This window comes from Salmo salar, chromosome 10 (assembly GCF_965601325.2).
Source record: "Salmo salar chromosome 10, fSalSal1, whole genome shotgun sequence".
Taxonomy (NCBI): Eukaryota; Metazoa; Chordata; class Actinopteri; order Salmoniformes; family Salmonidae; genus Salmo; species Salmo salar.
Genome location: NC_138300.1, coordinates 27360699 through 27377110, shown reverse-complemented (window position 1 = coordinate 27377110; position 16412 = coordinate 27360699). Strand labels below are relative to the sequence as shown.

General features: G+C 41.4%; 1 protein-coding gene across 1 annotated transcript in view; it reads left to right on the top strand.

The window, feature by feature from the left end:
* The window catches only part of LOC106613892 (cytosolic carboxypeptidase 6), a 406201-nt gene that overhangs the window by 376515 nt on the left and 13274 nt on the right, over positions 1-16412 (top strand). The window contains exon 10 of the mRNA XM_045687571.2: positions 3841-3990. Coding sequence (XP_045543527.1) covers positions 3841-3990 — 150 coding nt within the window. The remainder of the gene's footprint in view (positions 1-3840; positions 3991-16412) is intronic.

The following is a 16412-nucleotide window of genomic DNA, read 5'->3' as shown; positions in this document are numbered from 1 at the left end:
AGGTGTTGTTACGTGGTCTGCCACTGCGAGGATGATCAGCTGTCCGTCCTGTCTCCCTGTAGCGCTGTGTTAGGTGTCTCACAGGACGGACATTGCAATTTATTGCCCTGGCCACATCTGCAGTCCTCATGCCTCCTTGCAGCATGCCTAAGGCACGATCACGCAGATGAGCAGGGACCCTGGGCATCTTTCTTTTGGTGTTTTTCAGAGTCAGTAGAAAGGCCTCTTTAGTATCCTAAGTTTTCATAACTGTGACCTTAATTGCCTACCGTCTGTAAGCTGTTAGTGTCTTAACGATCGTTCCACAGGTGCATGTTCATTAATTGTTTATGGTTCATTGAACAAGCATGGGAAACAGTGTTTAAACCCTTTACAATTAAGATCTGTGAAGTTATTTGGATTTTTACAAATTGTCTTTGAAAGACAGAGTCCTGAAAAAGGGACATTTCTTTTTTTGCTGTTCATTTTAAGATGTATTATTTATCTAATTATCCTTTCTTCTAATGCTGTCTTATCTATTTATAAGATACTATAAATAGAAAGTTGAATATGAATTATTTTACAACATTCTCTATCTTGAATGGTATAGTGTAGTTGGAGTTCTTTATCAATTGTTGTATTTTATTTTTATATATATTGTGTTATTACAATCCCTATCATGCATAGTATTGGGTGTTCCATTATTCTAATCCTCTATGGGAAATTTGTAATATTTAGAATAGCCATGGAGTAGTCTTGGTGTCTCTGAACATTTGGTTATAAATATACAGTTTATCGACTACAAGAGTTACACGTTTCTCTTTTAATCTATTCTCCTTGAAGAGTGGTTACAGAACTTTGCGCAGTTCTGCAATTTCCTTCGGGAACATATCATTCATGCCAGCGGGTCTTTTCCCCAGGCTTTTAACCATTATTTTATCTTTGAAGGATGCAAATTTGGGATGCATATTTCTGTCTGAAAAGGTGTACACGTTCGAGTTAGATTTTAGCAACAGTATTGCCTGAAATTCTTTCACCACACTTTCAGGACTTCGCCCTCTTTTTCTTTTGATACCAGTACCAGATTTTGTCTCATAGATCTAGTCTGTATGTGAAACAGTGGCGACCCGTCATTCAGGGCAGGTGGGGCATTAGCTCAGTATTCTGTCAGTCATAGGGACCTTGCGCAATCGCCTAGCTTCAGTCCTTTAGTAATGATAGACATCCAAAATTTCAGCCCTTTGAGACAGAGTTATATTACAAGTGCCCTTCCAAGAAGGCTCAAGTTCATTGGCCACAGAAATCACGTTATATGTACAGTAGCTTTGATTGGACTGATCATGTCAACATCTTACTTTCACAATCTTAGCTAGCAGTCATCATCATGAATCAAGTCTACTGGCAAATTATTTTTAATCCTTGTCATATGAAGAGAAATAATGAAGAGAAAATATAGATAAAACGTATCGGTGCTCATCGGCCATAAACATTACACAACAAGTTGTACATCGCAAATTCAACAATGAGTTATTTGGAAGGAATCAGTTACAGTGGCTAAGCGCAAGCATTGCAACTGGGAAGTCACACTGGAAAAATATGTTTTGAACGGTCATACAACTCGGAATTGTAAATCTTTTTCTTTGATGACAAAATTTGCCAATGACAGACCGCCGCGCACAACAAGGTGAGTCCATAAATGTTTTATATGCTGCTGCATAAATTATATAATATGCCAGGGAGATATGTTCAGCCATATCAGCTATGTTTTTAAAAAGGCAGTAAATGAGGCTGAATGAATTGTTTCGCTGCCAGACAAGGCTCCGCTGATAGCCAGGTGTAGCGGTGGAAAGGATTCACTCCATTGTGCTGGAAAGAAAGCTCTGCTGTTGGGACAGCTTTATGTAGTCCCTAAATGTTTGTGGGCAACGCTTGTCGCTGTTATAGTGCAATTCATGTATTGTTTAGTGTTGTTGTGTAGTGGCTTTGCTGGCATGCATCTAAAAAAAAAAAATGTTTGGGGGGGGGGGGGGAGTTTGCCCCACCAAGATTTACATGCTAAAATCACCACTGATGTCAAGTAAGGCTTCCCTGAGAAACATGTACTCCTTTTTATGTTCATTAATGTCCATTTCAATCTTTTTGACTACCTTTTAGCTTGTTAGTTTCTTTCTCCATTGTCGCAGCTTTTGTCACTCATCTCAAGGCTCGCCTTCAACTCCTTTATATCTTTACTAACTAATTGAAGTATGTCCAGTTTATCATTTATTGACCACCCTTACCATTCCCAGTGGTGAAAAGCATAAATCGTCTGTGTCCGTCGAGGAGTCGCGTTTTCTTTTTGGCATTGGTTTTCCATGTTTGGGTGTTGATTGTTTTGTTAATATTGGTTGATAAATGTGTCTAGCCTTATAATTTCGGAAGCAACGTCAGCACAATAACTGTTCATCTGGAGCTTCATGAAATGGGTTTCCATGGCCGAGCAGGCACACAAGCCTAAGATCACCATGTGCAATGCCAAGTGCCGGCTGGAGTGGTGTAAAGCTCGCCGCCATTGGACTCTGGAGCAATGGAAACGCGTTCTCTGAAGTGATGAATCACGCTTCACTATCTGGCAGTCCGACGGACGAATTTGGGTTTGGCAGATGCCAGGAGAATGCTACCTGCCCGAATGCAAAGTGCTAACTGTAAAGTTTGGTGGAGTAGGAATAATAGTCTGTTGATGTTTTTCATGGTTCGGGCTAGGCCAATTAGTTAGTTCCAGTGAAAGGAAATCTTTACGCTACAGCATACAATGACATTGTAGACCATTCTGTGCTTCCAACTTTGTGGCAACAGTTTGGGGAAGGCCCTTTCTTGTTTCAGCATGACAATGCCCCCGTGCACAAAGCGAGGTCCATACAGAAATGGTTTGTCGAGATCTGTGTGGAAGAACTTGACTGGCCTGCACAGAGTCCTGACCTCAACTCCATCGAACACCTTTGGGATGAATTGGAGCACTGACTGCGAGCCAGACATAATCGCCCAACATCAGTGCCCAACCACACTAATGCGCTTGTGGCTGAATGGAAGAAAGTCCTCGCAGCAATGTTCCAACATCTAGTGGAAAGCCAGAAGAGTGGAGGCTATTATAGCTGCAAAGGGGGGGACAACCTCCATATTAATGCCCATGATTTTGGATGAGCAGGTGTCCCCATACTTCTTGTCATGTAGTGTATGTGTGTGCATGTGTGTGCGTGTGTGACAGCTGGTTCTCTCAGCTCCTCAGCCTGCTGTGTGGGAAGCAGTGTAGCTACAGTAACTGATAGTCTGAATAAAGCCTGATTGTGTGTGGGCTGCTTTATTGTAGTGCAGCTGTATCTGGAAGGCTCTCCCCAGCCAGTCTCCACATCTCATCTGTGTGGGGCCACCAAGCCAGTCTCCTGGGCTCTCCTCTCCTCAGCTCTGTCCCTGGGCTCTACAGGGGATAAAATATGACTAGTATCATCATTCTTCCCTCGCTCTCTCTCTCACTGTCGCTGTGGGAGGTTTGCTAGCTCTTCTGTGATTTTCCTCTGGTGCTCTGCCACCTCTGAGAGTCGTCTTTCACTAGGAAGATGCCCTCCACAGCCAAACAAGGCATTTGTGTGACACAGCTTGGTTGTTGTTGTTCCCAATGTTTTTGTGCTCGGTAGAATACATGATGTGGGCATTTGAAAAATATGTAGCCAAGGAGTCTTAGTCAAATCAAGATCTTTACATTTTGATAGAAATGGCAATGGCTATGAAATTTGTAAATGGTGTATATTCGGCAGGTTTGTGACACCCCTGCCCTGTGCCCATTTCTCTCTCTGTGTGTGTCTGTGTGTGTCGCATATTCATAAGGTGGGGCTGGAGTTCTACATTGATGTTCATGCCCACTCCACCATGATGAATGGCTTCATGTACGGGAACGTGTTTGAGGAGGAGGAGAGAGTCCAGAGACAAGCCGTGTTCCCTCGCCTGCTCTGCCACAATGCCCCAGACTTCTCCTTTGTAAGTCCATCACATCAACCGTACCAGGGACAACTTTAGGGCCCAGAGTTTTCCCTGGTCAGGACATATCAATCCTAACCATACTCATCTCACATATGTTCCACAGGAAATACAGCCCACATATTAGCAGGTGCTAGTTGGCTATGCTACAGTAGTTACTGTATCACCCACAGGGTTAACCGAGATCTATCATACAGCTGGGTATGGAAGCTATATTTTAAAATTCTGTGTTCCCTTTCACCTCTCAGCCACACTGACCTTCAGCGCTCAGCCAATGTGACATTTTGTATCAGTGCCAGTTACATATAGCCAGAAGAATAACCTTTTTTGTGCAGTGACACATTCACAGCTCTCATAGAACTTTCTTCACCAGTACACAAGGAAAGTCTTTCAACAGCCCAAATGATTTTAGCCAACCAGCATACATAAAGAATGTCAGATTGTCCACCACTTATTTATTATGCTGACTCAATAAAGAGCTAACCTTTTGTTGTGAGTGTATACAGCCGTGTGTGTGCCTGCATGTGTAAAATAAAATGTTATTTGTCACATGCTTCGTAAACAACAGGTGTAGACTAACATTGAAATGCTTACTGACGGGCCCTTCCCAACAATACAGAAAGAAAAAAGATAAATAGAAAAATAATAACACAAGTAAAAATACAGAATGAGTAACGATAATTTGGCTATATACATCAGGTACCAGTACTGAGGCGATGTGCAGGGGTACGAGGTAATTGAGGTAGATATGTACATATACAGTCCCCATAATGACAAAGCAAAACAGTTATTTCGAAATGTTTGCTGATTTATAATAAATGTTAAACTGAAATGACATTTACATAAGTATTCAGACCCTTTACTCAGTACTTTGTTGAAGCAGTTTTGGCAGCGATTACAGCATAGATTATTCTTGGGTATGACACTACAAGCTTGGCACACTTGTGTTTGGGGAGTTTCTCCCATTCTTCTCTGCAGATCCTCTCAAGCTCTGTCAGGTTGGATGGTGAGCGTTGTTGTACAGCTATTTTCAGGTCTCTCCAGAGATGTTCTAATCGGGTTCAAGTCCGGGTTCTGGCTGGGCCACACAAGGACATTCAGAGACTTGTTCTGAAACACCTGCATTGTCTTGACTGTGTGCCTAGGGTCGTTGTCCTGTTGGAAGGTGAACCTTCGCCCCAGTCTGAATACCTGAGCGCTCTTAGCAGGTTTTAATCAAGGATCTCTCTGCACTTTGCTCCGTTCATCATTCCCTTGATCCAGTCCCTGCCGCTAAAAATCATCCCCACAGCATTATGCTGCCACCACCATGCTTCACCATAGGGATGGTATTGGCCAGGTGATGAGCAGTGCCTGGTATCCTCCAGACGTGACGCTTGGCATTCATGCCAAAGAGTTCAATCTTGGTTTCATCAGACCAGAGAATCTTGTTTCTCATGGTTTGAGAGTCTTTAGGTGCCTTTTGGCAAACTCCAAGCGGGCTGTAATTTGCATTTTACTGAGGAGTGGCTTCCGTCTTTCTGCTCTACCATAAAGGTCTGATTAGTGGAGTGCTGCAGAGATGGTTATCTTTCTGGAAGGTTCTCCCATCGACACAGAGGAAGTCTGGAGCTCTGTCAAAGTGACCATCAGGTTCTTTGTCATCTCCCTGACCAAGGCCCTTCTCCACCGATGGCTTAGTTTGGCTGGGCAACCAGTTCTAGGAAGAGTCTTGATGGTTCCAAATTGAATCTTGGGGACCTTCAATGCTGCTTTCCCAGATCTGTGCCTCGATTTTTTTTTTTTTTTGCTTTGTCATTATGGGGTATTGTGTGTAGATTGAGGATTTTTCTTTATTTAATCAATTTTAGAATAAGGTTGTAACATAACAAAATGTGGGAAAAGGGGGTCTGAATACTTTCCGAATGCACTGTATACTGTCCATACCATCTTTACACACCATTATATGTATACATGACATGTTCAGATATTTCCTATGTGTGTATTGTTGTTTTTTCTTGGTATCACTGCACTGTTGGAGCTGGAAACACAAGCATTTCGTTGCACCTGCAATAACATCTGCAAATATGTGTACGCGACCAATAAAAACTTTGATTTAATTTGCCCAGCATTTCAAAGCATTTCATGGGCACAGATGTGAGTGCTACGGGGCGATAGTAATTTAAACAGGTGACCTTGGGCACAGGGACTATGGTGGTTTGCTTGAAACATGTAGGTATTACAGACTGGGTCAGGGAGAGGTTGAAAATGTCATGAAGACACTTGCCAGCTAGTTAGTGCATGCGCTGAGTACGCATCCTGGTAATCTGCCTGGCCCCGCAGCCTTGTGAATGTTAGACCTTTAAACAGGTTCTCACACATTGGCTACGGAGATTGAAATCAGAGACATCCGGAACAGCTGGTAATCTCATGCACGGTTCAGTGTTGATTGCTTCAAAGCAAGCATAGAAGGAATTTAGCTCGTCTGGTAGGCTCACGTCACTGGGGAGCTTGTGGCTGGGTTTCCCTTTGTAATCCATGATAGTTTGCAAGCCCTGCCAAATCCGACGAGTTTCAGAGTATTAGGATTCAATCTTAGTCCTGTATTGACGTTTTGACTGTGATGGCTTGTCAGATGTCGTAGGGGGATTTATTATAAGCGTCCGGATTAGTGTCCCGGTCCTTGAAAGCAGTAGCTCTATCCTTTAGCTCAGTGCGGATGTTTCCTGGAATCTATGGCTTCTGGTTGGGATATGTACGTACAGTCACTGTGAGGACGACGTCGACGAAGCACTTATTAAATTAATGAAGCCGGTGACGGTGGTAAACTCCTCAATGTTATCGGTTGAATCCCGAAACATATTCCAGTCTGTGCTAGCAAAACAGTCCTGTAGTCCGCTTCATCTGACCACTTCCGTATTAAGTGCATCACTGGTTCTTCCTTTTTGAGTTTTTGCTTGTAAGTAGTAATCAGGAGGATAGAGTTATGGTCAGATTTGCCAAATGGCGGGCAAGGGAGAGCTTTGTATGCGTTTCTGTGTGTGGAGTAAAGGTGATCTAAAGGTGAGCTCAAGCCTCGGTGCTTGTGCACTGCTCCTGTACTCCACCTCCTTTCCAACTGCTCCACTAAAACCCACTGCAAATTCGTTCCATTCATTAAAATCACGATTTAAACACCCATCTATTTTTGTGACTACCTGGACCTACGGATAGGTTTTAAAGTATTGAAACGAAACCATATGATTTGAATGAAAAGTATTTTAATAAACAACATGAAAAGTTGACCGTTTGAAGGCTACATGTGGTATTAAAAACAGTATATAAACACTCTAAATAGGTCAGGAGCCAGACAGGTAGCCCAAGGAATGAAAATGAATTATTTAGACTATTAGCCTATTATTTCAAGGTTATAGTCTACAAATAAATACACTGAGTATGCCAGACATTAGGAACACCTTCAATTCATCGTGGCGTGGACTCTACAAGGTGTCGATAGCGTTCCACAGGGATGCTGGCACATGTTGACCCCCTATGCTTCCCACAGTTGTGTCAAGTTGGCTAGATGTCCTTTGGGTGGTGGATCATTCTTGATACACACGGGAAACTGTTCAGTGTGAAAAACAGGGTGGTAGTAGGTGCGCCGAGACTTAGGTGCGCCGGGCACTTAAGCCACTTAAATCTTTTATCTTTCCCATTCATTCTCTGAATGGTACACGTTACACAATCCATGTCTCAATTGTCTCAAGGCTTAAAAATCCTTCTTTAACCTGTCTCCTACCCTTCATCTACACTGATTGAAGGAGTGACATTAATAAGGGATCATAGCTTTCCCCTGGATTCACCCGGTCAGTCCATGTCATGGAAAGAGCAGGTGTCCTTAATGTTTTGTATGCTCAGTGTAAATTGAAAAACATTTGCGAGTGTGACACACTAGGCTGGCAGGAACATCAAGCACTCAGCATTTAAACAACATTTTGTTGTATTAAATTAGTATAGTCTATAAATTGTGCATATAGGCTGTGACTTAGAATTAAATAAAACATTTACGAAAAATACCTTATTAGGCTCAGTCTACAATGCCTTTGAATTCACTTTTGGAAACAGTAGTTTGTCTAGAGTCTGTAGCTTCAGGCTCATGCGATGGTGCCTGGAGAGCAGGCCAACAGCAGAGAATACACTCGCCACGCTTGCAGAGCCACTGGGGATGCTAAACACCCTTCTGGCCACTCTTGCCAGGCTGGGTAGGGATGCGGAGATGTTTTTACATTTTTCTATAGGTAGTTCTAAAGGTTTTTAGGCAAAATAACCCTATCAAAACGTAAAGCTCCTTGAAAGAAGTAAAATGTCAGGCCTATTGGGACAAAATCAATGGAGCGGGCGAGAAGACTGACGCTCCAGCCTTTGGGAAACTCACTCTGCGCTCCAGTCAAATTGGGCATGCTCTGCTCCTCATCTGCTCTGCTCACATACTCTGATTCTAACTGAGGCCAGCAAAACCTTGAGACTTAACATTAAAGATTGTGCAACAGCTGTTGTTAACAAAGAGACACACCTCGCCCTTCACCTTATCCGAAGCTGCCGTTCGGTCTTGCTGATGCAAAACCACCTAGATGTATATTATCCATGTCCATGTTCAGCCACGACTCCGAGAAACATAGATATGGATATTACAGTTTTTCATGTCCATTGATAGGATAGTCTCGTTTGGAGTTCATCTAGTTTATTCTCTAGTGATTGTACGTTCATCAAAATAAGCAGTACATCCACAGCTGCCGACTCGTTGAAGTAGAAATCGTCACCCAAATCGAAGTCAGTGATCGCTGTTCTGATGTCCAGGAGCTGTTTTTGGTCATAGAAATGATGGCAGAAATATTACACTTGGAAGTCGGAAGTTTACATATACTTAGGTTGGAGTCATTAAAACTCGTTTTTTCAACCACTCCACAAATTTCTTGTTAACCAACTATAGTTTTGGCAAGTCGGTTAGGACATCTACTTTGTGCATGACACAAGTCATTTTTCCAAAACTTATTTACAGACAGATTATTTCACTGTATCACAATTCCAGTGGGTCAGAAGTTTACATACACTAAGTTGACTGTGCCTTTAAACAGCTTGGAAAATTCCAGAAAATGATGTCATGGCTTTAGAAGCTTCTGATTGACATCATTTGAGTCAATTGGAGATGTACCTGTGTATGTATTTCAAGGCCTACCTTCAAACGCAGTGCCTCTGTGCTTGACATCATAAGAAAAATCAAAATAAATCAGCCAAGACCCCAGAAAAATAATTGTAGAACTCCACAAGTCTGGTTCATCCTTGGGAGCAATTTCCAAACGCCTGAAGGTACCACGTTCATCTGTACAAACAATAGTACGCAGGTATAAACACCATGGGACCACGCAGCCATCATACCGCTCAGGAAGGAGACGCATTCTGTCTCCTAGAGATGAACGTACTTTGGTGCGAAAAGTGAAAATCAATCCCAGAACAACAGCAAAGGACCTTGTGACGATGCTGGAGGAAACAGCTACAAAAGTATCTATATCCACAGTAAAACGAGTCATTTATCGACATAACCTGAAAGGCTGCTCAGCAAGGAAGAAGCCACTGCTCCAAAACCGCCATAAAAAAGCCAGACTACGGTTTGCAACTGCACATGGGACAAAGATCGTACTTTTTGGAGAAATGTCCTCTAGTTTGATGAAACAAAAATAGAACTGTTTGGCCATAATGACCATTGTTATGTTTGGAGGAAAAAGGGGGAGGCTTGCAAGCCGAAGAACCCAATCCCAACCGTGAAGCACGGGGGTGACAGCATCATGTTGTGGAGATGCTTTGCTGCAGGAGGGACTGGTGCACTTCACAAAATAGATGGCATCATGAGGAAGGAAAATTATGTAAATATATTGAAACAACATCTCAAGACATCAGTCAGGAAGTTAAAGCTTGGTCGCAAATGGGTCTTCCAAATGGACAATGACCCCAAGCATACTTCCAAAGTTGTGGCAAAATGGCTTAAGGACAACAAAGTCAAGGTATTGGAATGGCCATCACAAAGCCCTGACCTCAATCCTATAGAAAATTTGTGGGCAGAACTGAAAAAGTGTGTGCGAGCAAGGAGGCCTACAAACCTGACTCAGTTACACCAGCTCTGTCAGGAGGAATGGGCCAAAATTCACCCAACTTATTGTGGGAAGCTTGTGGAAGGCTACCCGAAACATTTGACCCAAGTTAAACAATTTAAAGGCAATGCTACCAAATACTAACTGAGTGTATGTAAACTTCTGACCCACTGGGAATGTGATGAAAGCAATAAAAGCTGAAATAAATAATTCTCTCTACTATTATTCTGACATTTCACATTCTTAAAATAAAGTGGTTATCCTAACTCACCTAAGGCAGGACATTTTTACTCTGATTCAATGTCAGGAATTGTGAAACACAGAGTTTAAATGTATTTGTCTAAGGTGCATGTAAACTTCCGACTTCAACTGTATGTAAAACAAGTTAAGATCGGCGTAAAAAAAACACTAAATATCAGAATTGGTTAGCCCATAAGACGGCAACTATCCACTGCAGCACCATCTTCACCACACCGTTTGTGTGTGTGTGCATTTCTGCATGTTTGTGTGCGCGTCGAGTGTGAGTGTATACCATTGGGGTGTGTACAGTAGTGGTGACAGCAGGCCAGAAGTCATGTCCCTTACTGTGCTCTCTATTTCCTGCTCTTTCCGCACTGCCCAAAGCACATAGAAATCAATAAGTGAAAACTGCCCGGAGTGAAAGCCAACCCTGCATTTACGTTACAGGGGTCAAGTTCCATTCATGTTGAGTAGACTACTAGAGTGCAATGGAAACTAAATTGACTTAATCATGTATTACACTGAAGCTGACTGAAAATGCATGTCATATGGAGGGTGTCCACCCACTCTGACCAGAGTAGGTGAAAACACACTTTGGTGATGAAATTTCACTTCCTTATGTTATAAAATACATTTTACCAAGACAAATAGGATTATTCATGTTCTGAATCGTTCATTTTATAAAAAATGTCGGATTTTGTAACCTATTAGATGGTTGGTTGTTTAGCAACAAAACCAACACATGCGCAACTATGGGGCTAAACAGACAGCGATGGCTTAGATTGTTGACAACACGTAAACTACAGTGCCTTCGGGAAGTATTCCTGAGCCCTTGACTTTTTCCACATTTTGTTATGCTACAGCCTTATTCTGAAATTGATTATATCGATAAGGGGAAAAAATTATATTTACACACAACCCATAATGACAAAGCAAAAACAGGTTTTTAGAAATTTTTGATAATTTATTTTAAAAAATATAAATGACTTTGAAGCACCTTTGGCAGCAATTACAGCATTGAGTCTTCTTGGGTATGACACTACAAGCTTGGCACACCTGTGTTTGAGGAGTTTCTCCCATTCTTCTCTGCAGGTCCTCTCAATCTCTGTCAGGTTGGATGGGGAGCGTTGCTGCACAGCTATTTTCAGGTCTCTCCAGAGATATTTGATAGCGTTCAAGTCCGGGCTTTGGCTGGGCCACTCAAGGACATTCAGAGACTTGTCCCGAAGCCAATCCTGCTTTGTCTTGGCTGTGTGCTTAGGGTCATTGTCCTGTTGGAAGATGAACCATCGCCGCAGTCTGAGGTCCTGAGCGCTCTCGAGCATGTTTTCATCAAGGAGCTCTCTGTACTTTGTTCCCTTCATCTTTCCCTTGATCCTGACTAGTCTCCCAGTCCCTGCTACTGAATAACATCCCACAGCATGATGCTGCCACCACCATGCTTCACCATAGGGATGGTGCCAGGTTTCCTTCAGACGTGGCGCTTGGCATTTAGGCCAAAGAGTTCAGTCTTGGTTTCCAGAGAATCTTGTTTCTCATTGTCTGAGAGTCTTTAGGTGCCTTTTGGCAAACTCCAAGCAGGCTGTAATTTGCATTTTACTGAGGAGTGGCTTCCATCTGGCCACTCTACCATAAAGGCCTGATTGGTGGAGTGCTGCAGAGATGGTTGTCCTTCTGGAAGGTTCTCCCATCTCCACAGAGGAACTCTACAGCTCTGTCAGAGTGACCATCGGGTTCTTGGTCACCTCCTTGACCAAGGCCCTTCTCCCCCGATGGTGCAGTTTTGCTGGGCGGCCAGCTCTAGGAAGAGCCTTGGTGGTTCAAATTTCTTCCATTTAAGAATGATGGAGGCCACTGTGTTCTTGGAGACCTTCAATGCTGCAGACATTTTTTGGTACCCTTCCCCAGATCTGTGCTTCAACATAATCCTGTCTCAGAGCTCTACGGACAATTCCTTCGACCTCATGGCTTGGTTTTTGCTCTGACTTGCACTGTCAACTGTGGCTTTCCAAATCATGTCCAAACATTTGAATTTATCACAGGTGGACTCCAATCAAGTTGTAGAAACATCTCAAGGATGATCAATGTAAACAGGATGCACCTGAGCTCAATTTCGAGTCTCATAGCAAAGTGTCTGAATACTATGTAAATAAGGTTTCTGTTTTTTATTTTTATAAATTTGCAGAAATATCTAAACCTGTTTTCACTTTGTCATTATGGGGTATTGTGTGTAGATTGCTAATTATTTTTATTTATTTAACCCATTTTAGAATAAGGTTGCAAAGTTACAAAGTGGAAAAAGTCAAAGGGCCTGAATACTTTCCGAAGGCACTGTATATGCCTCTCCAATGTTTATTGAAAAGATAAATACATATATAAATATAAACGCAACAGAAAACTATTTCAATGATTTTACTGAGTTACAGTTCATATATGGAATCAGTCAATTTAAATGAATGTATAAGGCCCTAATCTATGAATTTCACATGATTGGGAATACAGATATGCATCTGTTGGTCACAGATACCTTAAAAAAATAAGTACAGGCATGGATTAGAAAACCAGTCAGTATCTAGTGTGACCATTTGCCTCATGCAGCACATCTCCTTCGCATAGTTGATCTGGCTGTTGATTGTGGCCTGTGGAATGTTGTCCCACTTCAATGGCTGTGCAGAGTTTCTGGATATTGGACGGAACTGGAACACGTTGTCGTACACGTTGACCCAGAGCATCCCAAACGTACTCAATCGGGACATATCTGGTTGAGTATGCAGGTCATGGAACAACTGGAACATTTTCAGCTTCCAGGAATTGTGTACCAATCCTTGCAACATGGGGCCGTGAATTATCCTGCTGAAATATTAGGTGATGGGACGGATGAATGCCAAGACAAGGGGCCTCAGGATCCCGTCACGTTATCACTGTGCATTGAAATTGACATTGATAAAATGCAATTGTGTTCATTGTTCGTAGCTTATGCCTGCCCATACCATAACCCCATCGCCACCATGGGGAACTCAAAATTCATCATTGTGAACAGCAAAACGCTCACCCACACATCGCCATGCACGTTGTCTGTGGTTGTGAGGAAGGTTGGATATACTGCCAAATTCTCTAAAATGACGTTGGAGGCGGCTTATGGTAGAGAAATTAACATTAAATTCTCTGGCAACAGCTCTGGTAGACATTCCTGCAGTCAGTATGCCAATTGCACACTCCCTCAACTTGAGACATCTGTGACCTAGTGGTCAAACAAGAAAAAGCTTCCAATAGTTTTTTTCCCCCATAGGGAATTTTAGAAACTCTTAAAATAAAAGCTGTGTTTCGTGTAGGCTTACCCTAGCGTGACGTTTTGATAACCGTGTCAATCTCTCTAGGACAAGGTGATTTATCAATATATTAATCTGTATTTACCCCCCCCCCCCAAAATGAAATGCGAATTAGCTGCTAATGTGGCTATCATAAAGAGCTACAAATGCCATGGTGATCTGGACGAGACTGCCAAATCAAGGCAAAGGTAAGAATCTCTGGATTAACTATCTAATGTTAGCTAAATGTAGTAATACATTGGCTAAATGTCTTTAAATTTACAATTTTGCAAACTGTCTTGTGCAAGTTTTAAATTGACACTACATGTTAGCAAATGTGTCAGCTAGAGATGACGTTCAGGAGCTTGCAGGGATTTGTAGTCTTGCATGATGTCTACTTTGATACTAATTAGCATTTTCCAATCTGTAAATAGAGACGAATATATTGACAAAAGTCACCTTGTCCGAGAGAGATTTACATTGTTATCATAACGTCATGTCAGGGTAATCCTACACGAAACACAACTCTTATTTTAAGTGTTTCTAAAATTCCCTATGGGAAAATGAATGGTGGAAAAACGATTGGAACCATTTCCCTTTTTGACCGCTAGGTTTTATGGGTATTATGACACCACTGTGGGGCTCTATTGTGTTGTCTGACAAAGTTACACATTTTAGTGGCCTTTTATTGTCCCCAGCACAAGGTGCACCTGTGTAATGATCATGCTGTTTAATCAGCTTCTTGATATGCCACAACTGTCTGATGGATGGATTATCTTGGCAAAGGGGAAATGCTCACTAACAGAGATGTTAACAAATTTGTGCACAACATTTTTGAGAAATAAGCTTTTTGTATGTATGGAACATTTCCGGGATCTTTTATTTCAGCTCATGGAACATGGGACCAACATGTTGCGTTTTATATTTTTGTTCAGTGTACATTTGCACCAAGTCTGGAACCAACAGGATCCTGAACATCTTCTACCCCCAAGCCATAAGACTGCTAAATAGTTAACCAAATACAGTGCCGTGAAAAAGTATTTGCCCCTTTCTGATTTTCACTTATTTTTGATACTGAATGTTAGCAGATCTTCAACCAAAACCTTAGATAAAGTGAACCTGAGTTTACAAATAACAAAAATGGATACTTAATTAAATAATGAAGTTATGCAACACCCAATTCCCCTGTGTGAAAAGGAATTGACCCCTTACACTCAATAACTGGTTGTGACACCTTGAGCTGCAATGACTGCAAACAAATGCTTCCTTTAGTTTTTGATTATTTAAATTTTATTAGTCTCTCACATCGCTGTGGAGGTATTTTAGCCCACTCTTGAATGCATAACTGCTTTAACTCAGCTTTAATATTTGGTTTTGGTTGAAGATCTGATAACATTCAGTATATATATATAAAAAAAATTTAAAAAGTAGAGACTTTAAAAGGGGGCAAATACTTTTTCAGGGCACTGTTGCTACCCGGACACTTTACCCCTATGCTAAATTATCGTTACTCATTGTGTATTTATTTGTGTTATTATCTTTCTATTTTTCTCTCTGCATTGTTGGGAAGGGCCCATAAGTAAGCATTTCACTGTTAGTCTACACCTGTTGTTTACGAAGCTTGTGACAAATACAATTTTATTTGATTTTTGATTTGACAATGAGTACTTGTCTCTCAAATACATCGTTACAGTTCATGGTTAGCTAGCTAGTGAATTTTTGCCATATTAGCATAGAAGTGACATCAGTAAAAACACCTCAAAACAAGACATGGAATCAAGGACAAGATAAAAACTAGCTGAAACGAGCCACCTACAATTCTCCACATGGCAGCTTCGTGTCATTATTGCAAGCTATCTGGCCATCCAGAATCACAACTGATTGGACTTCTGCCCCCATTGAAGCGCGCAAATTGCTTTCGCGGCTTTGTCAGCTAACCTGTCTATATCGAGCTCTGTTGACATGGCGGTGCAGGTTTGTCGTAACAACGTTTGATAATTTAACATTTTGAGGTTGTCATCTTCAAAGTTGTTGCGCGGGTAGCAAAATGCTAAATTAACATGACGAGCTGAATTAAATGTAAAAGGCTTTGAAAATAAAAATCTTAGTATACGCTCAGTGCTCCGTTGATATTTCAGAGATTCTTTTCGTGAGAAATCTTCGAAAAACAGGAATTTCGAAATAATATGAAAAGCGTATAATAAAATATGAAAATACTACATGTCATGTATTCAAAATCGATATCCATCTTACCTCTATATTGTTTTATATCCTGTGGAGTTGAGGAGAAAGATGAGTTCAATTGGAAAGTGAGCCTGTCAGGTAATGTTAACCAAGTAGGCTTAATTCTTACACAGAATCCAGCCAAATTGACGCAGTTAAATTTTCCAGATTTTTGACCACGTGTTCTCTGGCCTCCATTGATTTAGTCACCCTAATTCTGTCAATTTAAAAGTTTAAAAACTCCAATAACTTTTGAAAGGATTATGATAGTGACATGAAGTTTGGACCATTGGCTTTCTTATAAGTATATCAACACAAATGTCCCATTGGTCTAAAATGCTCGTTTGATTGGACATATATGCATTACAACAAGACCACAATGAGTTGTGTGGGAATTATTAGAATTAAGCATTGAAATTCACCAACATACTTATATACACCAAAAAAAGGAGGACCAAGGCACTCTTCATATAATTAAATAAAATACCTTTATTTGAATGGCATGTTCAATGGAAACAAAGTTTTAAAACTCTGACGTGTTTCGGCT